Genomic DNA, 21,978 nt, shown 5'->3' with positions numbered 1-21,978 from the left:
TTGGAGGGAATGAGGTGGAAGGCCTTGTCCCTTATGCACGCTGAGGGCAGGGGGTGGGGGGACAGGACAGGGAGCAGGGGTGTGGTTCCTTCCTGGGCAGCCTCGCCCCCCACCCCGGGACCCACTGCGGCTGGCCTCCGCCCCAGCCTCCAGCCTCCTGTGAGGCTGTGCGGGCAGAGCACAGCCAGACTGACCATTTCTGTGCCGCGGTCTGGGCAGACAGCCGCAGGGAGCCTGGAAATATTGCCCGTGCTGAAGATAAAGGCTGGGCATCCGATCACACAGGACTTGCATGTTTGGTGGAAACCGTCCTGGGGCCCTGGGTTCAGGACCCTCCACCCTGGGCCCTTGCAGGACCCTGAGCTTCAGTCAAGACGATTAAAGCTGCCCCAGCCCAGAGCTGCTGCCTCCTCCCTTCCAACCCACTTAGGCCCCCGTAACCTCCCACCTCCACACTGCTCAGAACATGCCTCTTCTGGGGGAAGAGGTGCGAGGGGAGGGGAAGCCTGACTCTGGAGAGGGGCAGGGGTGTGTGTGTGGAAGCCTGACTCTGGAGAGGGGTAGGGGTGTGTGTGTGCTCGCGCCCACACGTGTGGTGGCTGGGGGTGGCTGCAGGGCACGGTGGCCAATGTGAACCCCGTGTGAACGTGTGTATGAGAATAAATGACTACCACGGTCTCACTCGGCTCTTCCGTCATGTCTGACCTCCACTCTCAGGCGCCCGCTCCCTGTGTGACCCAGACTGCTCCAGAACTCCCTACCCCACAGGACAGAGAGAGGTGGGAGAGAAGGGGGGCGCCGCACGCAGAGACGTGCCTCCCACGCCATCTCAGCCTGTTCCTGGAGCCAGCCCCACACCCACCCACGACACCTGCGCACTGAGACAAGCTCTGGGCAGAAAATGAGTCTATTTCGTGCCTTCCAGGGCAGCCAACCAGTCAGAAGGCCTCTCATTTAGGCCTGTGAGTCCCATTCTGGGGAAATGGGGGCTGGAAGGGCAGGGAAGCATCACCAAGTGTTCCCCACGCCTCTAGCAATGGTCCCTCCCCAGAGTATGCAGGAAGCCCCACCTGGGGGGCCTCCAGGAAGCTGAGGGTGGTCGCTGGGGTTCTGCAGGGAGGCCAGATGGGGGAAGGGAGCAGCTGACCCTTCATCCAGCAGACCAACGAGGCAGGCCTGGAAACTCATGTCCCGCCCTCCAGCAAACGGGCCTCAGTTTATAGGCTGGTATTCCGAGCACTGCTTCTGGCCCAGCAGCAGAAACACACCTCCTGCCAGGAGCATGAGCCCTGGGGCACCCAGGGCCACCGCCATGATGCCCAGGATGAGTGGGGACAAGCTATCCACTGGAGGGGTGCCCACACCCAGGAGCATCGACCTAGGGCAAGCAGAGTGAGAAAGACAGGGAAGCAGGTTAGGCAGGAAGACTGGGAGGCCAGGCTCCCCCCACGCCCACTCCCAGAGCCCCGGCCCCGCCCTGGCCCTCACCAGCTGAGGTAGTTTTCGTCCCAGTAGCCAGGGCCCGTGGAAGCCCCAAACGTCAGATTGAGGGCACAGAAGTTGGCCTGGGACCCAAAGAAGGCTCGGACAATGGCAGACTGGGGGAGAGGGTACTCCAGGGTGGGGTGAAGAGTGGAAGTGCGGCAGGGCAGGGCTGAGTCCCGGCCCCTCTGCCTCTGGGAGAAAGCCACCGGCCGCCACTGCACGAAGCCCGATGGGAGGGAGCCCCACAGCAGCTGGTTCAACTGGGGAGAAAGACAAACAAGAGGATGAAGAGGACCAAACTGTGCCGACCCTTCTGTTCCTCGCCCTTCCTGGCCTCCAGCTGTCACTAGCTGTCCTGGGGCCTGGGCCTGCCTCCAGGACCAAAGGCCACTTGCACACATCCTCAGTCCATCCTTTATAGAAGGGGGAGGTGGATCGGAGCACCGGGTCCTCACCCAGCCCTGCCCCTGTGCAAGCCTGCACTCGGTTCCCTCCCCCAGGCCCCCAGGCCTGCCTTCCTTCCGTCTTCCCTGTTGCAGGCAGAGGCCCGGCCACACTCATCAGCACACTGACCAGCACTTAAAGGAGCTGGACTCCGTTGCTAGCTGGTAAATGGTTACCCGAGTCTCTGAGGTCACACAGGGCTCCTCCTGCGTGCCCCTGCGCCACCCCCCCTCCGGCCTCTGGGCCTGGAAGCCTGACCTGGAAGACGGCAGGTGCGTACTCATCGTCGATGGAGCGCTGCTCCTGCATGGAGGGGCAGTCGGGGCCCTGGCCCAAGGTGACTACCTCCAGCCCAAACACGGAGCGGTTTCCCCGAGGACGGGCCCCAAGCAGGGCCACCTCTAGCTGGCAGGTGTCCGCCGAATGCAGGAGGCGCGGGGCTTGGGCCGGTCGGCCGGAGCTGGGGAAGGCCTGCACCTGGAGTGGGGGAGGCAGGGGAGGCATGGGAGGCGGGGCCTGTCCGTGTTCGAAGGCCATCCCCACCTGCATAAACCAGCTTTCTGAGTTCCTCTGGTTCCCTACACCTTACCCTGAAGGCCAGGCTGCCGTTGGCAAAAGCCCCGGTGGGGTCGTGAATGGGGTGGCCTCGAAACGTGGCACTCAGGGTGGCGGGATCCAAAAAGTCTGAGATGTTGTTCCAGGAGAACTCGGCCAGGGAGTACGGGGCATACGGTTTTCCTGGAGGCTTGGCTGACACCTCGGATGTGTTGGTGCTGTCAAATTCAAACAGCTGGCGGGTGGGGTGAGGTGGGACGGGGCTGGCTGAGTCCAGCTGTCCCCAAAGCCACCCCCCCCACTCGCGCCCCCCCCCACCCTCAGGCTCCCACTCTTGACAGTCTTCAGTCCCTCCCTTGGATCCGGAACCCTCTGCTCCTCCCCCAATCTCCTCACCCTGGTAAAGACGAGGGCAGAAGAGAACCGGATGCTGTCCGTGGGGAGCACGGTGAGGCCCCCGTCGGGCTCCGGGGAGAGCAGGAGGCTCCAGTTCACAGCCAGGGTGCTGTGGGGGGTGCTGGTGGCCACGAGCAGCGCTGCCGGAGGCCCCGTGGTGCCCCACACGTAGTGCAGGGTGGAGCTGGTGCCCACTGCCCGGATGTGAAGCAGGTTCTGGGGGGGACCCAGCCGGTTAGGGATTACCTCCAGAGACACCTGGAACACGGGGTCGTGGAGGGTCAAGGGCACAGCGTCAGGAAAGAGACACAGGGCAAAGCAGCTGGGGAAGGACGGGGAAAGGCAAGAGCCTCGGTGGAAACTCGGGAATCTGGAAGGCGCGGAGGTGGGCAGAGCCACAAGCTGCCCTGACCCTGGCGGGCAGATGAGGGCGCAGGGCCAGGGGGTAAGAAAAAGCCCCGCCTGGGTCACGCCGGACCGGCAGGGGTCCCCCGAAGACGGGGAGCCCCCGCCCTCCTCCACAATCCTGTCCAGTGGGCCGGGCAGCCCCCGCCACCCCTGCCGCTCGGTGCAGCCCAGGGCAGCGTTTCCTGAGGCAGCTACCCGTCCGCCCCTCACCTGGCGGGTCTCCTCCCCCAGCAGGCCGAGCGGGGCTGCGGACACGAGCACACTCAGCAGGAGCGTGGGGCCGGGGGCATGGTGCCCCCAGCCCCAGCGGGGCCCCTCACTGCCGCACATGGGGCCCAACTTGAGAGGGCGGAAGAGACACCCGAGTCATGTGACTCTCACCCTCAGCTGATCTCCGCGCAGGGCGGGGCCAACAGGCCGGTCCTTAAAGAGACCACCTCGCTTCTCCCGGACTCAGGCTTGGGAGAGCAGACGGCCCAGAGGTTAGCAGCACGTCCTCGCCGGCGGGGGTGTCTTCCAAGCAAGACAGCCCCAACCTCCCCACCTGACTGGCTGCGCTGGCTACCTGTGAGGGGCCACAGTGTCGGGATCCAAGATCCCAGTGGATCCCACTATGCTGACTGTGTTATAGGGCGGGCAGAGAGGGATCGGAGGAATTGCGAGTGGGAGACAGCCTACCCCAGATGGTCTTGTCCACTGTGACTGAGCCCCCGGTGTGCAGGTTCCTGTCCTAGAAGAGCTCAGTTTCATTGTGGAGAAAGATACTTTGGTAAATAAGAGGTGGAAACAGCATATTTGTCAAATGGACACATCTGGCCAAACAAATCCCCTTTTTGCTGTTTTTGGGTGTTTTGGTTAAAATTATTTTGACTGATAATAAACGCGCATGACACAAACTTCATAAGGTACGGAAGGGTATCATCTTTATTCCCCAGCAACTGGGTCCTTCACGAGACCAGCACTACCATGTTTGTAATAGTTCGTCCTTCCAAAGATGTTCTAGGCAGGGGCGCCTGGCTGACTGCCGCGAGCGTCAGTCACTCTTAGTCCCGGGGCTTTGAGTTCAAGCCCCACGTTAGGCGTAGAGCTTACTCAATAAAGCAAAACCAAAGCTCTTCTGTGCCTACTGCATACACATGCACGCGGCACACACACACATGTGTAGTACCGTGCAATGGCGTCCAAACCCCGGTCTGCAGTTGGCTTCTACATGTGTGTGCTGGGGACTGTTCTCGCACCCGGGGCTCATTCTCCAACGAAGTATTTCACGGCAGGGGGATACCCCTTGGATACATGTAACCAGAACCAACAATTCGCTATGGCGGACGCTGGGATGAACATCTCTGTATGTACAGCATTTCACACACATTTGAAGCCAAATGTAGAAGATAAACAGCCAGATCAAACTGACCTGTGCGTGAGGTCTGCGGACGGACATGCCCTGTGCCAGACGGCCTACACCCTCGCTAGGCCTCCACCCCGCTCACTTGCCTGTCCCTGAGAATAAGGCCAGCCAGCTCTGTGCTTGTCATCCAGTCTGACTCCTCTGCAGCTATTTACCCCCATGGCCTGTTTTTCTGGAGGCCAAGTCCTAGAACTTCTTTAAAGAAATTAACTTTGGGGGCTCCTGGGCGGCTCAGTCGGTGAAGCATCTGCCTTCGGTTCGAGTCATGATCTCGGGGTCCTGGGATCGAGCCCTGCCCGCATCAGGTTCCCTGCTCAGTGGGGAGCCTGCCCCTCCCTCTCCCGCTCCCTCTGCTTGTCTCTTGTCCTCTTGCTGTCCAATAAATATAATCTTTCAAAAAAAAATTAACTTTTGGGGGCACCTGGGTGGCACAGCGGTTAAGCGTCTGCCTTCGGCTCAGGGCGTGATCCTGGCGTTGTGGGATCGAGCCCCACATCAGGCTCTTCCGCTATGAGCCTGCTTCTTCCTCTCCCACTCCCCCTGCTTGTGTTCCCTCTCTCGCTGGCTGTCTCTATCTCTGTCAAATAAATAAATAATCTTTAAAAAAAAATTAACTTTTGAAAAATAAAGTTTTTGTATGGGAACAACTATCACCATATCCCCCAAACCCCCTACTGTTTATTACAATACCAATTTTTTATGTATAATTTTCCCCCACTCTGATATATTCTAAAACGTCATGTTTTTGTTCTCTTCTGGTTTTACTTTCTTACATTGAAACCTTTCAGCTGCCTGGAATTAATTTTGCAAATGGTGAGTGAAGTAGGGATCCAATTTGATTGTTCCCCCAAATGGCTACTCTGGGATAAACCAGTTTTCTCAAAACACTCATTTTTTTTTTTTTAAGATTTTATTTATGTGACAGAGAGACAGCCAGCGAGAGAGGGAACACAGCAGGGGGAGTGGGAGAGGAAGAAGCAGGCTCCCAGCAGAGGAGCCTGATGTGGGGCTCGATCCCGAACACCGGGATCACGCCCTGAGCCGAAGGCAGATGCTTAACGACTGCGCCACCCAGGCGCCCCTCAAAACATTCATTTTTGAGACAAGTACTTATATCGTCTGAGGCATCAACTCTGGGACCTGACAGGGCAAAGTAGAAACAAGAGTCTTGCCCGAGTAGTCAGGAATTCAAGCCTCCCCACCACCCACCAAAATGCTGCTTTATAGGAAGGAAATGGGCCCTGGAGGATCTAGGGATCCGACAGCAGGGGGGACCATGCGCAAAGTCAAGGAGGTGGCAAAGTTGTGTCCATGGGCCCACCGAGTGCAGTGACCGAGGCAGCCCGGGGGGCAGCAGGGAGGGGCTTGGAAGGCGGGGGGTGGGGGAATTACAGACCGACGGAGGACTCACACGGAGGTGCTCCCAGGGATGAGTCTTCGACGACAGCAGGTAGGCCGCCACGCGCTCCCCCAGCATTCAGCCTCGTGCCCGACAAGGACAACTGCAGCCAGAGTGGACGCTGGGGGAAATCACAAACGGGAGCAAAGACCCCTGGGGTCTTCATGAGCACTTGCTCCAAGATCTAGTCACTTACCTCTACTCTAAGGTCCTAGAGCTCCGAAGGAGTGATTGATTAGAGGCAGGGATCTCAGCACAGGACTGGCAGGCTTACGCCAGAGCCCCTTGGACCAGAGAAAGAGCAAGGACCTTCAAGGGGGCTGAGCCGACACTGGACCCCAGGTGCGAACACACCAGAGGCCTCCAGAGCCCCCTTGCGCCTCCTGCAGTGGGCACGGCCTGCTGAGAGCCAGACCGCCCACAGGAAGCCCATTTGCCACTCACCAGCTTTGTGGCCCTTGACAGGACTTCTCTGTGCCAGACAGATGCCCCGACGTAAAACGGGGGCTGTTACTGATCTTAGAACCCTCGTGGCAACGAGTTAATGTGTCCACCGACTAGAACGTGTTTATTACGCAGGAGGCACTGTGTGGTTTTATTCCACCTAGTATTCAACCCAACGTGACTAGGGCCTGAGGTCGGGAGGAGACAAAGGCTAACTGCATGAATCATAAGGACAAAGGGGACATGGAGGGCCCAGGAGCCAAGAGGAAGGACACGGAAGAAATCACAGGCTAGCCCCACCTGGCCTCCACCACCCCACAGCCATTATTTTCCTCCCTTGATAACAACAGTGTGAAATGTGATGAAACCTTCCATGTCTGCCAGCAGGGGAGGCAGAGGCCCTCCTGACACAAGCACACCACTGACAAGCCAGCAGGCCAGAGGACAGACTGCAGTCAGGAAGAAGAGCATTCCAGTAAGATAGGAGGGATTCTGGAAGTTCTAGCATACAACAGAAAAAACCAATGTTCATGTTCTTTAGAACACATGCCAGAGTCCCAGCACGTACTGGGTGTTGCTCTCTACACAAGTGCCAATGGGGAACACCCGTGGTCTGGACAGGTTCCTCCTGTTCTCTGGGTCGTGAATACAAAGCGGTGCTTCTACGAGCTTTAAAGTATGACCCTTTGAATTCCAAGAGTCTTTCCAACCAGTATCTACTGGGAAGTCTAAAAATACCTTCAGGGAGGCAGATGCTTACCTCATTCCCATCTCCCTTCCTCCCCAGCAAGGTCTTCTGCCTCCTCCCTCTTTGCCAGGAGGCGGAGATATGACCCAAGGTTGAAAAACACATAACCACCGTCTCAAATGACTTAGATTTAATCATCGGAAGCAAACTAAATCAAGTGGAAAGCTTACAATAGAGAAGAGTTACATGTCAGCGCCTTTCGCAAACTGAGCTGGGACAGAAAGGGGCTGGGGCTGCCCCTCAACCCAATCCCTTCCAAACAAAGACATCCACAGTGTCCCTGGCAGTCTGGCTCAGGGATGAGGGAGCCTCTGCCGGCTCTGTGCGCTGAGGTCGCGTTGCCCACCACTCACTCCTGGCCGGCATCGGGAGCCCCGCCTTGCCGGCTCTGGTCATCACCCTTCTTTTTGTGGCCTGAGACGATGTCATCAATCCGCAGCAGGAGAACTGCCGTCTAGGGAAAAACCACAGCCCCAAAGAGGTCAGCAGAGAACGGAAGGACACTTGTTTTCTTTAAAATGGAACACCTAGCTCCTCCTACATAATTAGCATTTTATCTGAGATCTGCCCTTTCAGAGCCCGGCCTGGAAAACGCTGCTCTCCCTCAGCAAGGCATGTAGCTTGTGTGGTCACCTTGTTTTTTTATGAGCTAAAGGCAAGTAGGGGGATGCATTCCTTGGGAGATCTTGCGAGAACACTCTGCTTTGTATGCCCTCCCTTCAAGATTGAGCCCAACATGCTGGTTTCTGGTTATGTGCAAAACCACAGCGCAGCCTAGGCAGGTCCCAGGCGCCTCACCTCCACTGCCGTCTTGTATGTCTGAAGCTTTACGGCCAGCGGCTCCCAAATGCCCAGTTCTTTCATGTCCACCAAGGTACCGGTCTCACCGTTAACACCCCACGTCTCACAGTTCTCCTGGGTGTGCTTGGCCTGCAGGCGGAAGAAGCGTCAACAGGTCAAGGGGAAAACACCAGGAACAAGGAAGCGGGCGGGAACGTTAGGTAATAAACCAAGAAGAGTGAAGGGCGAAAAGGCGATGACAACAGCAAACAGGTCGAGTGCTCAGAGAGAGAGGAAAGAGAGCAGACACTTGAAGGCACAGGCTGTCAGGAGAGCCGGAGGCACAGATGTGAACCATCCTCCTAGGCCAAGCAGCTCTCCCCACCCCTTCAGGAGCAAAGCTTGGGAAGGAACTCACCCGAAGGGAGGTAAGCAGACGAATGGTGCTGGCCCCACAGTTCTGGATAAGGGTACGAGGAATGACCTCTAAGGCCTGGGCAACAGCCCTGTACGGCCACTGTTCCACACCCGTCATGGCCTTGGACTTTTCTGTCAAGGCGTGGGCCACAGCCATCTCAGAGGCCCCACCCCCTGGGACCAGCTGGGGGTCCAGCAGGACGTTGCGGCAGACTTGCATGGCATCCTGGAGGTTGCGTTCCACTTCCTTGGGAAAGCAGACAGACGATATGAAGCCAAAGCCTGGTGACTCAGGAACACATCAGAGACACTCAGGGGCTTCCCAACTGCCCAGTTTGGTAAACCATTAAGGAGGGCAACTCGGAAAGGTCCTTGGAACCCCTGTGGGGCAGAGCAGATGCCCTGTACTGTGGAGAAACACAGGCAACTACAGGTGCCCGAGAGGGCCAGGGGGTGTGAAGTCAGGCTACGCAGAGCAGGACCCCCTTCGGCCCCACCCCAATGGCGGTGCTTCGGAGGCCGCGGGGCATAGCTACTAGCTGTGTACCTTTGAGAAAGTTACTCAACCTGAGGAAAAAAGTGCTATTTGTAACGTCAACTTAAAAAATAAGGAAGCAGTGGTTGCCAGGGAAATGGTGAGTCACTGTTCAATGGATATTAATGTCTGTTCTGCAAGATGACAAGGTTCTGAAGATCTACTGCCTGAGAACATGAATGTGTACTGAACTGTACACTTAAAAATGGTTAAGATGGTAAATTTTGTTTTTAACAATTAAGAAAAAATTTTTTAAAATTATGGATGTATATACGTAAGTAATCCCTATATCCGAGGTGGGGCTTGACCTCATGACCTCAAGAGCAAGAGTTGCATGCTTTACCGACTGACCCAACCAGGTGCCCCTAAAAAATTGTTTTTCACTTAAAAAAAAAAAAAAAGGAAAGATATTTGTGGCCACATATCAAAAATTAAACAGCTACGAATGGGCAGCAGGAGGATTTTCGGTCTTCTGGGACTCTCTCAAGAAAGGGAACCACCTAGTTCATGCAGACTCACCGAGAGAACCTCTTTGCTGGCCCCGCGGAGGAGAATGGTACAGGCCTTGGGGTCTTTGCAGTCGGTGATGAATGTAAAGTACTCATCTCCAATTTTCTTAATTTCCAACACGCCTGCTCCCGTCCCAACATCTTCTTCTCTCAGCTCTTCCGGGCGGCTGACTATCCGGGCCCCACAGGCTCTATTGATTAGATTGGGGGGCAGGTGATTTTGGGTACTTTTACTCATCTTCCTAGTCCCTAGGGTCTGTGGCTGGGAGTAAGGCCAAAAGTGGATTGCTGGAAACACTGTTACTTTACTCGGGGGGTCTTGGCTGCCTGGCAACATAGGCTCTCAACATGTATAGGTGACGTCTCCTTAGAATACGAGGCGTTATAACTGCACGTGTGAGCTCCCACAGCAACTACTCTAGCCAAGTCCAGTTTTAGTCACGTGTAGTTTGTGGATACTAAACGCTGGACAGATGCGTTCTCAGGCATCTGTAACGCGTACCCCATAATGGTCCTTCGTAGGTGGAACTTGTCCTGCACTGCCCAATTCGAGCCCAAGGCCAGTAACAACTGTACTAAAGACAATGCAAACGTCAAGCAAGAAGGGAAGTAAGGACATTAGTGTGTGTCTGACTCAATGTCACTGAACACAAAACTAACCTGTCACTTCTTCCCCACTCGTGGGCACACAGTCAACCATCTGTACCCACGTACGCTCAGAGCCATTTCAGAGCTGGGAGAAGTACAAAACTCGAGTGGATCCGTTATGTGATACTGGGGTAGACTTACCTTTTAAAATAAAAATTAGTATTAAAAACGAATGGTATGTGAACTGTAGAAACAGCGAGTGCAATCTTACGTTGCACCAACAGCAGCTGAAGATCCAATGAGGGCAACTGATGGCTGTGCTCTATTCTCAGCTAGCTGAGACACACTGTAACTGGCCCTGAGGCAGGGACCAGAGATGTCTGAGCATAAGCTCATCGCTACTGGTTCGCAGCAGTATAAAACGACTCCTGCAGCAGGTGACTGTTGGACTGGAGAATTCTGAAGAGGGCACACAGCTAAACCCAGGTTATTCCCACCTGTACCGGATTTGGCTGTGTCCTAAGTTAAACCTCTTCAGGTAATGGTAACTGCATGACAGAGCTCCATAAGGGAAACACACGGGAACAAGAATCTTATTTTCACGTGGCCTGCTCACCTCGCAATGCGATTATTGTCTGTCTTCCGGACTCTGCGGATTGCTGTGATGTTGGCCCGCATGAGGTAGTGCTGAGCTAAATCTGTAAACCCAAGAGCAGGTGTCAAACCGAAGCCAGAACTCCTGGGTTCTGAACTGGTTTCATCCCCAATGCTAACCCTAAACCATCACATGTTTACTATGCTGTCCATGCCAACAGGGGAGGGGGATCAGCCCACCCTCTTCTACTCAACAGGAGGATGGAAAGCGAATGGAGTCTTACCTGAGATGCCCTTTTCTGTGATGACCACATCGGGCTTCAGATGGATAATGTCCTCACAGAGCTGCTGGATGTACTCTTCTTCCATCTGGAGGATTCGCGTGAAGTCTTCCTCTCTCGTGATCTCAATGTCAGTCTGTGTGGTGAAGAAAGTCACGGACTTAAAGATCCTGGACAAGTGAAGCTCTTTAGGGTCATTCCGAGTACCAGGCTCCTCTGTCTACCCAGTCCTCTCATGCACCCCAGGAAGTGTCGTTAGAGGCCTGCTAAAGCCAGGAACCCACCTCTCTGTACGGTAGTTTAGCTCCAGCGCTCCAGCTTAACGCCTTAAGTGGAATTCAAAGGCAATCAGTGGAGACTGTGGCTAAGGTCCTTGACCCTCGTGCAACGTTACCTCCAGCCTGTCAGTGTGCATAGTAATTCTGGGTCTTAATTCTTCCCACCAATAAACAACCTCTTGTTCCCAATCCCTCTGTTAATAAGCTTCAATTCCTTTATTCTATCCACAGTTAACAGAGCCTAGTGACCCTCTTCCCTCTGGAAATTCTTTGGCATTTCCCAGCTGAATTACCTCCTACTCTATGTTCTACTCATGCGTTAGAAGAGATGGCACGGTAGTGTGGAACTGAAGCCAACAGAGCTGGGTTTAAATCCTGATTTGGTCAATATGGTTGTGCTCCTCAATTAACCTAACTTTTCTGAGCTTTAGATCCCTCACCTGTAAACTGAAGTCAGTATCAGAAACGTTAAAGGGCTCCTGTAACAAGCAGAGACTATATACGAAGTGCGCTGACACAGAGTAGACAACGTAATAAACATACCTTCTCTTTCCCTTGTCCCTATTAGCAGTCAGGTTCTTACACCAACTTCAAGGAAGAGGGCCAGGAACCTTACCTGGCTTTCTCCTTTCTTGTATTCCAGAGAGGAATCCAGCAGCACAATGCGAGGGTTCTTGATGTAACGCCGCATTCGTGGATGGGTCACATCTTTGTTAATCATGACTCCCCGTAGGACACACGAGTCTTCGATGATGCCCCCAGGTATCTGAGCAAAAGACCCACTTTCATCCACAACCAAGAGGAGACAGTTTCTCAACTCCCTTCCTAGACACTCAGCTTTCCCAAATGAGCATATTTCAGGTTTCTAACATAGCTTGCTTTCTTGAACGTCAAAAACAAACATGGTTGCAATCACATTTTTTCCTTCTAGAAGGCACACCAATCATGGACCCCAATCTGAAGGTTGGAGGAGACTAAGAAATTCAGTGATTGGCAAAGATTCTCTCCTCCTTCCTGAAGGAGATTCCCACAGAATTTTTAGGCTTGGGGCTCCACCTACAGGCCAAAAGCTATTAACGCTACTTTTTGACCTTCAATGAGTAGAGATGGAGAGGGCTTTCTGGGGCCTATTAGTGAGACAGCGTGGCACTCCTGTTCATATCCTCACCAAGCAGAGGATGGGTATGCAAACGCACAAACACGGAGACACCAGCAAGCCTTTCTCTAGCTCCTGTAAACCTTGTGTAGGAACAGCAGTGAAAGTAACAACTATTTCAGGAATACCCCCTTGGTACCCTCTTTTTCAAGTTTTTGTTTTCTTGGAGCACCTGAGTGGCTCAGCCAGTTGAGCGTCTGCCTTCAGCTCGGATCATGATCGCAGGTGGGATCAAGCATTGGGATCCCTGCTCAGGGGGGAGTCTGCTTCTCCCTCTGCCCCTCCCCCTGCTCGCTCACTCTCTCTCTCTCTCTCAAATAATAAAATCTTAAAAAAGAGAAAAACTTTTTGTTTTCTAGGCAGAAACGACAAAAACCTATGTCCTCCACAAGTGAGCTGATTCATAGTAGGAAATAATCTGTCTCCACACACACACTGCAAGAGCTCACCTTTTCCACCCTTGCGTACTTCTTGATGTCAATCTCCTTGCGACCGTTCTCCTCACACTGCACAGTTCTGACGGCGTCCAGGGCGACGCTGCAAGCCAGCGAGGACCACCGGCTGACCGCTTTGGTAGCGACGGCGCTGCTGATGATCTTCAGCATCACGTCTCGGTTACCGGTGTCAACAGGGGCACTGCGGGACGGGCAGGTGCCACGCTCAGCACAGACCAGAGGGGGCCGACAGGCAGAACTGCCCATCCCTCTGCCTTTCAACAAGATTACAACTAACCCACCCCTGGAAGGTGTCTCAAATCCCTGAGTGGTCTGTCCTCATGCCTGACAACCCTCCAGACTTAAGAGTTGACAGAAAAATAATTTGTTCTTTACCTTCCGCTTCAACCAAGTAACTTGGTTCCTTCCAACTTGAGTCAAAACACATTTTGTCTCTGACACCTTATCCCATAGCCAGCAAATTCTGAGAGTTCATCCTGATAATCATCCCCAGTCTGTACTAGCCTTGAACACCTGGTCCTATTTCATCCAGCACCTCATTCCATGGGGTACCACACGGTGCTGTGTTTGTGTGTCAGTCTTTCCCGACAACAGCGCACATTCGTACGGGATAAGACTATTTACAGCCATAGAAAAGGAACTGTACTAGACCTTGGACACTATCTTCTCCACATTTTCATGGAACAGTGTAAGACACATAATATGCTATCATTACATAGTTGCTGAATTACGGATGTGAAAGAAGCAACAACTCCACGATATCATCTGAGATATTTAGACAATTAGTGTTTGATAAGAAAAACTTTCTATTAATTCAGCTCCACAAACTTACTAAATCCTTTGGTCATCTCTACATTCCTACACAGCTTGTTTCATGAAAATAATTTCAGGCAACCACCACATTCCCTAAGAGTGCTAGACAGACTTTATCACATGCTCTGTTTCTTAACCGGCATTACAATACAGAGCTCACCAAGTTACCTGAGGCTTACATACCCAAAGACCCAACCGCATCAGAGTAGAACATTACAGGTTTTACTTTTTAAACAAAATTTTAAAATCAAAGACATTTTGCATTCTGCACTATCTCATGACCTAACATCCTCTGACGTTAGAGAAGTCCTGCCTTTCCACACTGCTATCCTTAAGGGTAAGGATACTCGGCAGACTAACAGCAAGTTCTTTGATTCCTAGATGGGATTCAAACAGCATTTTCAGTCCCACTCCTTCTGACTTTAACGGAAAACTGCCGGCTACCACCCTCCGCAGCATTTTATTAGAGAACTGACTGCATCAGTCACAATCCTACATGATGACAGGACACTTCAGTACTAAGGCCTGAATAACTAGTCATCTAACTCTTCAACTAATTCTCCCCACTAGCATCTAAACTTTGAGAAGGTAGGTCTATTTTGCTACACGTTTTCCATGGCAGCACCTAACAGGGAAATAAGCAAATAGCATGTAACCAAAAGATACTGTGAAGAACTGAACCCACGCCTTTTGTCTGCTTTGTGTCCTGTGTCGTGACCCTGTTCCTTCTGCTCCCTCGTCTCTCTCCACACATACGGGACATCAGAGCATAAACCCCTGGTGATATCCCTGGCCTGCCTTCACCACCTCAGGGCAGCCCGTCTTCCGGGCCCCCCACAGCAGACGGTGTGCCTGACCTCCTCAGTACCTGATCTTCTGAAGGGTGCTGATCATGTCATCCAGCGCCCTGCGGTAGGCGCTGATCACCACTGTCGGGTGCACCTGCTGCTCCAGGAAGTGCTCGGCCACAGACAGCAGCTCCCCCGCTGGAAAAACGTACAAACGCCAGCATGTTTTTAAAGAGTACCGGGACTTCAAGGCAGCGTCATTAAGCTTCTAAAAATACCTTATCTTTTCTCCTACAATAGATTGTCCCAAAAGCTATGCCAATTGTCTGTTAATACAATTTTCTGTAATCTGAATTGATACTTTTACAAGGCAATTCATAAAGAAAATACCCTTACCAGACATATCTTAAATGATCAAAGATTCAAAATACAGTTTTAGTCTCTTGACCTTTCAAGATCAGTATTTGTCACCAGTTTTTGAAACAAAAGGAGACAGTTTTATTTTTCAAAGACTCTAAGAGGAAACGCGCATAAAGGAAAACAGACTAGTTGATCATCTCAACACCTAGGATGTAGTGAAACTGCTCGTACTAAAAACAAAAACACCATAAAATCTTGTACCTAGAAGCATACCCACAAAAATTTACAAAATTTACCCTCTGATTGAGAGATATTATTTATGAGACGTCCCTGTACTAAAAAATTTGTCTTTACTTTCTAATACACACCCACAAATTAAGACATATATAGATGCACATATACACACAGGCTCGTTTTCTTAAAAAAAAAAAAGTTTTAAGACAGAAACGTGCTTCTGGTTAAAAGAAAAAAAAAAAAAGCCTCTTGCACAAACTGCTTGTACTACCTGTCTACTAACACTGATTTTTAAAACGGACACACACGTCAAGGTTCCCAAGTGTACTCTGTGGCATGAGCTCAAATGTTTGAATTCAATACTTCACACCAATCCCTAAGTGACCATCATGTATGTTAAAAAATAAGCATTTATTAAGATTTCATTTACTCATATTTAGGGAGAACGCGAGTGCACGCACGTGCATGCAAGCAGGAGAGGCAGAAGGGGAGGAGGGGACAAGGAGACTCTGCACTGAGTGTGCAGCCTGACGTGGGGCTCAATCCCACAACCCTGAGTCATAACCAAGAGTCGGACACTTAACTGACTGAGCCCCCCAGGGGCCCTCAAAGATAATCAAGCACTTTAAAAGATGCTGGAATAAGTTCACTTAGAAAAGGGTATGTATGCCCTGCTAGAGAACAGTCAGGATAACTTAGAAGAAAACTGGTTCTAGGAATGGCAGTGTTTTCTTTTTCAGAGCTACCTGGACTCATGGATACTTGACCCACCTATTCTCTCCAGGAGATTTAACTAAGATTATCAGCTAGAAAATTCTGCCTGATGACTACTGCTCATCTTCAACCAAAAAACGGCAAGAAAGCACACAGAGTCTGCCCTCCCTTTCATCCTCCAAGTTTTTCTTCAAAGCACAGAACTAGCCATATCTAATTTTCACGCCTCAAAAGAATCGGGTCTGAAGAAGTGCTTAGTGGGCACGCGGGTGGCTCACTTAAGCGTCCGACTGTTTCAACTCAGGTCATGATCCCAGGGCCACAGGCCAGAGCCCTGGGTATGGCTCCGAGCTCAGTGGGGAGTCTGCTTGAGATTCTCTCTCCCGCTCTGCTCACCTCCCCTCCACCCCCGCTCTCTCAAAAAATAAAATAACAAAGTGCTTAGTTGGTGGTGACTCCAGTATATCTCTACCCAACATAACGCATCTGAAAATTAACTGAAGATGTCACTTTAAAAGTTCATTTAATAATTTTGTTGTATGGACTCTACTTTTAGGCATGTGGGCCAGTATCAGAAATTGGTATACCTTAAAATAGCTCTTTTCCTTAACAATGTATTACTGCAATCAGATTTTAAAAAACAAATGCCTTGATTATAAAAATTTCTCCACTGACTTAAAACAAATAGAGAAATAAAGGCAACGTCAAATTTTCAGAAGTGATCCTTTATGATCCCATAGAAAGAGGGAAGATCAGTTATTAAAATCTGTACGGTCAAGACTCGTCAAGATTCATTTGTCAACTTAACTACTGGCTAAAATGTTATTTGTAAGCCCCAAATGCGGATCTGACCATTTTCATGGTCATTCACACATATATGCAAAGATGAAAAACTTGAGTCACCCACTGCAATGCTCTGCCTTGTTTCAACTCTCATACTTTACGTGGTACATAGAGTTCCACATTTTCGTGCATTTGGTTGATTTCACTGTTTAAACTGGCCAAGTGTGGCATTAAAGTACAGTCCAGCTCTCGTAAGTGCAAAAAGGCTGTGATATGCCTTACGGAGAAAACACATTATATAAGCTTCATTCAGGCATGAGTTACAGTGCTACTGGCCAGGAGTTCAATGTCAATGAATCAGCAACATATGTTACATAACGTGTTTTTTACTTAAAAATTTATTTGAGAGGGGCGCCTGGGTGGCACAGCGGTTAAGCGTCTGCCTTCGGCTCAGGGCGTAATCCCGGCGTTATGGGATCGAGCCCCACATCAGGCTCCTCTGCTGTGAGCCTGCTTCTTCCTCTCCCACTCACCCTGCTTGTGTTCCCTCTCTCGCTGGCTGTCTCTATCTCTGTCAAATAAATAAATAAAAATCTTTAAAAAAAAAATTTTGAGAGAAAGACAGACAGTGTGTGGACTCACATGTGCAAGTAGGGGGAGGGGCAGAGGGAAGAGGAGAGAGAGAGTCTCAACCAGATTCCAAGCTCAGCATGGAGCTCGACGCTGGGCTTGATCTCAAGACCCATGAGCTCATGACCTGAGCTGAAACCAAGAGTTCAACACTTAACTGACTGAGCCACCCAGGTGTCCCAAGATAGAGATTACTTTAAAAAATAAATAGGGGCACCTGGATGGCTCAGTCGGTTAAACATCTGCCTTTGGCTCAGGTCATGATCCCACGGTCCTGGGATCCAGTCCCACGCCAGGCTCCCTGCTTAGCGGGGAGCGTGCTTCTCTCTCTCCTCCCTGCTTGTGCTCTCTCTGTCTCTCTCAAATAAATAAAGTCTTTAAAAAAATTAAAAATAAAACAACAACAAAAAAACCTCACATAAAGTAAGGTATAGGCGCACCTAATTCTTGGTTTCAGCTGTCATGATCTCAGGGTTGTGGGATTGAGCCCCGTTATCAGGCTCCAGCCTCCGCGGGAACTTTGCTTGGGTTTCTCTCCCTCTGCCCCCGCCCACTCCCCCCTCAAAGTAAATAAAATAAGTATATATTTATGAGTTAAAAAGAGTATGTGTGAAGAGACTCATAGGAACCTAACCCGTATTTCCCCCAGGAGAGATGGTTTAGCGTTTGCTACTTCCGTATTTGTGGTGACTTTCTAGAATATAACCTACTGTGAATGACAAGAACCCATTGTATTTTGTTCAACCGAATTTTTAGTTCATCCTACAGTATGATGAATATTTTATGTTCACCTGGAGAAAATACACAGAAAATTAGTAATAAATTATTTAAATATTTGTAATTAGTGGATTGGTAACAATTTCCTTCTTAAAATAGGACACAGATGGTATTTTTGACAAAAACCTTCATGTTTCAATCCAGTTTCCCTTATCAATGCTGCTATCCTCCTCTTACCGAGAATAATTACTGATGTGGTCCCGTCTCCAACCTCTTCATCCTGCGTGCGGCTAATTTCAATCATGGATTTGGCTGCTGGATGCTGGACTTGAATCTGCAAAGGAAAATGCAGACTACCACAGAGTCGGCACTACTCGGAGACCTCGGAACCCGCTCTGCTTGGTCCTAACTCTTGAGCCTCTTACTTCCATCTTCCCTCCCTTATCTGTTACTGTTTTACCACAGCTTGAAAGATTTTAAGGTCCCCAAAATATCTAAGTGAATCCTCTTTCCGAGTGCCCCCTCTTTTTAGGGGAAAATGCATATGCCAACTTAACTATTAAAGTTCCTTGAAGACAGAACAGTACTCCTTTACAGCTTATTTACTGGGAGCCCCGCTGTTGTGGTTGAAATGTGTTTTCCAAAAGGACAGCTGAAGTTCTACCCTCTGGAAACTGAATGTGAATGTTTCTGAAAAAGAGTCCCGGGGCGCCTGGGTGGCTCAGTTGTTACACATCTGCCTTCAGCTCAGGTCATGATCCCAGAGTCCTGGGATCAAGTCCCGCATCAGGCTCCCTATTCAGCAGGAAGCCTGCTTCTCCCTCTCCCTCTCCCCTTGTATTCCCTCTCTCACTGTGTCCGTCAAATAAATAAAATCTTTAAAAAAAAAAGAAAAAAGAAAACAGGGTCTTTGCAGATGTAATCAAGATCTACAAAGTAGATCATACAAGAAATTACGATAGACCCTACATCCAACCACTGCTGTCCTTGTAATAAGAGACACAACAGGACAACGACACATAACAACCGAGAAGAAGACTGAGTCCATAAGCCAAGGAATGTGGTCAACCATCAGATGCTAGAAGCAACAAAGAAAGATTCTTTCCAAAAGCCTTCAGAAGTAGGGCCCTGCTCACACTTTCATTTCAGACTTCTAGCCTCCAGTCTAAGAGAGAATAAATTTCTGTTGTTTAAAGCCACAGCAGTCCTAAGGAACTAACAATCATGTATATATAACTTTATGGGTCCTTTATAAAATTGTTAGAAGGCAAAATGAAAAGTCATACCTCTCGAAGAATGGCGTTGCCATCGTTGGTCATCACAATGCCTCCCATTGGGTCCAAAAGCATCTAGGACAAAAGTAAAAGTTATACCTAAGTTATACCCATTCCAGATAACAGAAAGGGAAAATCTGTAGTCAAACAGTTCAGTAAGAGATAGGCCTACCTTCATCATGGACTTGGGTCCCAAACACGTGCGGATAATATCTGCAATGGTCTATCAGAAAGAAAAATAAGACATGTAACCACCAATCAGTAGACTGTGTGAATGTGTGTTGGAAGCATGTTAGATACAGGACACCATGTGTCCAGATGCTGTTGTTTCTCGCCTTCAGGAATGATTTCAGGGTGGAAGTAGAAAGACTTTTTCACGGGAAAAGAGGGGACATGGCTTCCAGAGCTACAGGTTCCCGTAACTCAGATAACTGCAAGTCCATGTATCAGTATTCCTTTCCATGACAGTGGCCACACCGTGCTAAATCAGCGGTGGGGCTGTTTCATTCTTTCATCCAAAAAACGTTCACTGAATACACAGCCAGGATCTACAATGGGCCCTAGGAATACAAATGGGAATACGGTCCTTCCCCTCAAGTAACTCGTGTAGTATGGGAGGCAAACACAAATAGATTATGGAATAATATACATTAACAGAATTATGCACAACTAAATATAAGAAGACTATTGGGCCTAAGTCATTGTGGGAGGGCATCCTCCTACCTACCACCATCAGAGAAATGTCCTGAAAGCAGGTAAGTCAAACTTTTCCTCTGCCTAATTGCGAAGGAATACAAAAATACTAGGGAAGGCAGCTGGAGGCAAACTAATAAACTTGAAACTACTTAAAAGATAGGCTACCTTGGCGGCATTGATGTTTCCAGATTGAACTTTTCTTCCAGATTCACGCTTTGTGTTCTGGCCTAAAATAGGTAAAACAAAATGCAATAGATCAGGATTTGCCCATTGTATAGAAACTATTTATTCCCTGACCTTTGAAAATAAAAACACACACAGGTTTTACAGATATAACAAAGATCAAACCTCATCGAACCGTACACTCTATAAATATTCATAGGTTATTATATGTCAACATACCTTAAAAAATTCTTAAAAAAAAAAAAAGCATATGTACTTAGAGCTACTTCTTTATGTCAACCCCTGGCATACAAACAATTCCTAACACTTCAACTTTGGAACCCTGGTCATCACTTTCCCACTACCAAATATTCACAAATTTACAGCCAGGATTCATAACCTGAGGGCCGTGAATGGGCCTTAGAGGAATGGTGAACTCCTGGAGATTATATGAGAAAATGGGGAGATACTGTGTTCTTGTCTGGGAAAGGATCTATAGCTACCAGACTCTCAAGGGGCTGATGACCTAAAAAAAAGCATCAATCACTGCTTTATGTAAAAAAGGAGTCTGGGGGTTCCTTTTTTCCCACTTGGGTAGGGGGAATCATACTGACAGTCCCCGGGTAATTACTGATAGTGCCCCACGGTGTGCTGTACAATGAGACTACCCCTCAGAGTGGCTCAGTTTGGAAGATACAGTCACCTGAAAAAGGCTTCACAATGCACCACTCATCCCCCAGCCCTCCCAATGGAAACAAGCCAGTGGCTCTAACCAAGCCAACATAACACTGATTTCCCTCCTCTCTCCAAATTACACATTCCCTACAATTTAAATCAGTAAAATTTTCAACCAGTCCCATCAAATCTACACACTCACAACCCTCAGAATTTAGACTTGTTTCAGGGAGCGGTAACTAAAATCCTGCATGGACTGTTCTGGTAGACTCATCAGAAGGAACAGGGCTTTTCCCCAGTTAAGTGAATTTTTTTCCCCGAAAACAGTTACTTCCCAGATACAGGGAAAACGGATAAAGTCGCGTTATTGCATTTTATATTCAGAAAATGGTAAGGGAGGGCCAAGAGCTTGCAGATGGGGTACAGAAGTTACCCGAAGAATAGGAACGCCCCAGGGGAAGACAATGGAGGCGGTCCTCCTTAGAGAGAAATTTAGAAAAACTCAGTAGGAAAGATAGCGCAGAAGACACCGCGGGATGAATTACATACAAGCCGAACCCCTCGAACGGCGGTTGCTGAAAGGAGACCCTGGGGGGCTGTCACTGAGAAGTGACCACGGGTACCACTCGCTGTGCGCAGACCCCCTTTCCGGCAGCTTACTCACTGGTCACTTAATCCCCCCGATCCCACGAAGAAAGACTGTTAAGCCCCCAATAAGGACGGGAGGTTCGAGCCAGGCGATCCGGCGGGGCCACAAGGCCACGGAGCCATGGGCCACGGCGGTGAGGCCAGGCCGGACCACAACCCATTCTCCAGCCCTACACCGAAAACCACGCGAGCAGGGCTGCGGCGGCGCGGGGAGCGCCGAATGCCCGCAGACCAGCGCCTCTGCCAGGGGCAGGGAGACAGGGAACGGGCTCAAGGCACAGAAAAGAGCGGGAGAGCGGGCTTCCGAAACGAACGACGACGGGAAGGCTGTGCGGCCGGACCAGGGTGGGACCGGCCAGGGCCACACGGCAAAATGCGGAGGGAAGGGGCGAAAACGGGGTCCTTGCCCCGGCTTCCCCCCAACTCACTGAGCACGAGCACCGGACGATGGCCCATCATGGCGGCGCGATGCAGAGCCGGGTACCCAGAGCTGGGGCAACCGGCAGAACCTTCTGGAGAGAGAGAACCAGAGAGAAGCCCAGAAAACGCTGCCTCCTCAGGGCTTACACCTAAACCCGCTACCCTCCGGGTCGCTGCCAATCACCGC

The 21,978-nt window shown here is 50.4% G+C and overlaps 2 protein-coding genes across 3 annotated transcripts; both read right to left on the bottom strand.

Annotated features, from left to right (window-relative positions):
• Positions 1-889: 889 nt before the first annotated feature.
• Positions 890-3,662, bottom strand: GLMP (glycosylated lysosomal membrane protein). 2 transcript variants are annotated; one of them, XM_034667453.1, is made up of 6 exons: positions 3,499-3,662; positions 2,881-3,096; positions 2,519-2,719; positions 2,188-2,406; positions 1,489-1,745; positions 890-1,378 (listed from the first exon to the last, which is right to left on the bottom strand). In XM_034667453.1, the coding sequence occupies exons 1-6, from the start codon at positions 3,616-3,618 to the stop codon at positions 1,213-1,215; spliced, it is 1,179 nt and encodes a 392-aa protein (XP_034523344.1). In that variant the 5' UTR covers positions 3,619-3,662; the 3' UTR covers positions 890-1,212. The 2 variants fall into 2 exon arrangements, with proteins under 2 accessions (XP_034523344.1, XP_002927004.1); XM_002926958.4 differs by having other exon boundaries at positions 2,881-3,138; positions 3,499-3,661.
• Positions 3,663-7,399: 3,737 nt separating this feature from the next.
• Positions 7,400-21,830, bottom strand: CCT3 (chaperonin containing TCP1 subunit 3). The gene is made up of 14 exons (XM_002926942.4): positions 21,800-21,830; positions 20,052-20,113; positions 19,363-19,413; positions 19,203-19,265; positions 18,154-18,250; positions 14,559-14,676; positions 12,872-13,058; positions 11,883-12,032; positions 10,992-11,124; positions 10,730-10,811; positions 9,536-9,716; positions 8,483-8,728; positions 8,083-8,214; positions 7,400-7,738 (listed from the first exon to the last, which is right to left on the bottom strand). Exons 1-14 carry the CDS (start codon positions 21,828-21,830, stop codon positions 7,634-7,636), a joined length of 1,638 nt encoding a protein of 545 aa, XP_002926988.1. The 3' UTR covers positions 7,400-7,633.
• Between the last annotated feature and the right edge of the window lie 148 nt (positions 21,831-21,978).

Source organism: Ailuropoda melanoleuca, chromosome 8 (assembly GCF_002007445.2).
Source record: "Ailuropoda melanoleuca isolate Jingjing chromosome 8, ASM200744v2, whole genome shotgun sequence".
NCBI lineage: Eukaryota > Metazoa > Chordata > Mammalia > Carnivora > Ursidae > Ailuropoda > Ailuropoda melanoleuca.
The sequence above is the reverse complement of the archived record's forward strand: the minus strand, read 5'-3'. Positions and strand labels throughout refer to the sequence as shown.

Bases quoted from the DNA above. Each gene is read 5' to 3' on its own strand.
- CCT3 (XM_002926942.4), bottom strand. From the start codon at position 21,830: ATGATGGGCCATCGTCCGGTGCTCGTGCTCA. The intron at 13,059-14,558 runs GTACTGAGGAGG...CCCGTCCCGCAG, and splicing joins AGCACCCTTCAGAAGATCAG to TGCCCCTGTTGACACCGGTA. The intron at 9,717-10,729 runs GTGAGCAGGCCA...TCTAATCAATAG, and splicing joins GACAATAATCGCATTGCGAG to AGCCTGTGGGGCCCGGATAG.
- GLMP (XM_002926958.4), bottom strand. From the start codon at position 3,618: ATGTGCGGCAGTGAGGGGCCCCGCTGGGGCTGGGGGCACCATGCCCCC. The intron at 2,407-2,518 runs GTAAGGTGTAGG...CCCCCACTCCAG, and splicing joins ACGGCAGCCTGGCCTTCAGG to GTGCAGGCCTTCCCCAGCTC. The intron at 1,746-2,187 runs GTCAGGCTTCCA...CTTTCTCCCCAG, and splicing joins ACGCACCTGCCGTCTTCCAG to TTGAACCAGCTGCTGTGGGG.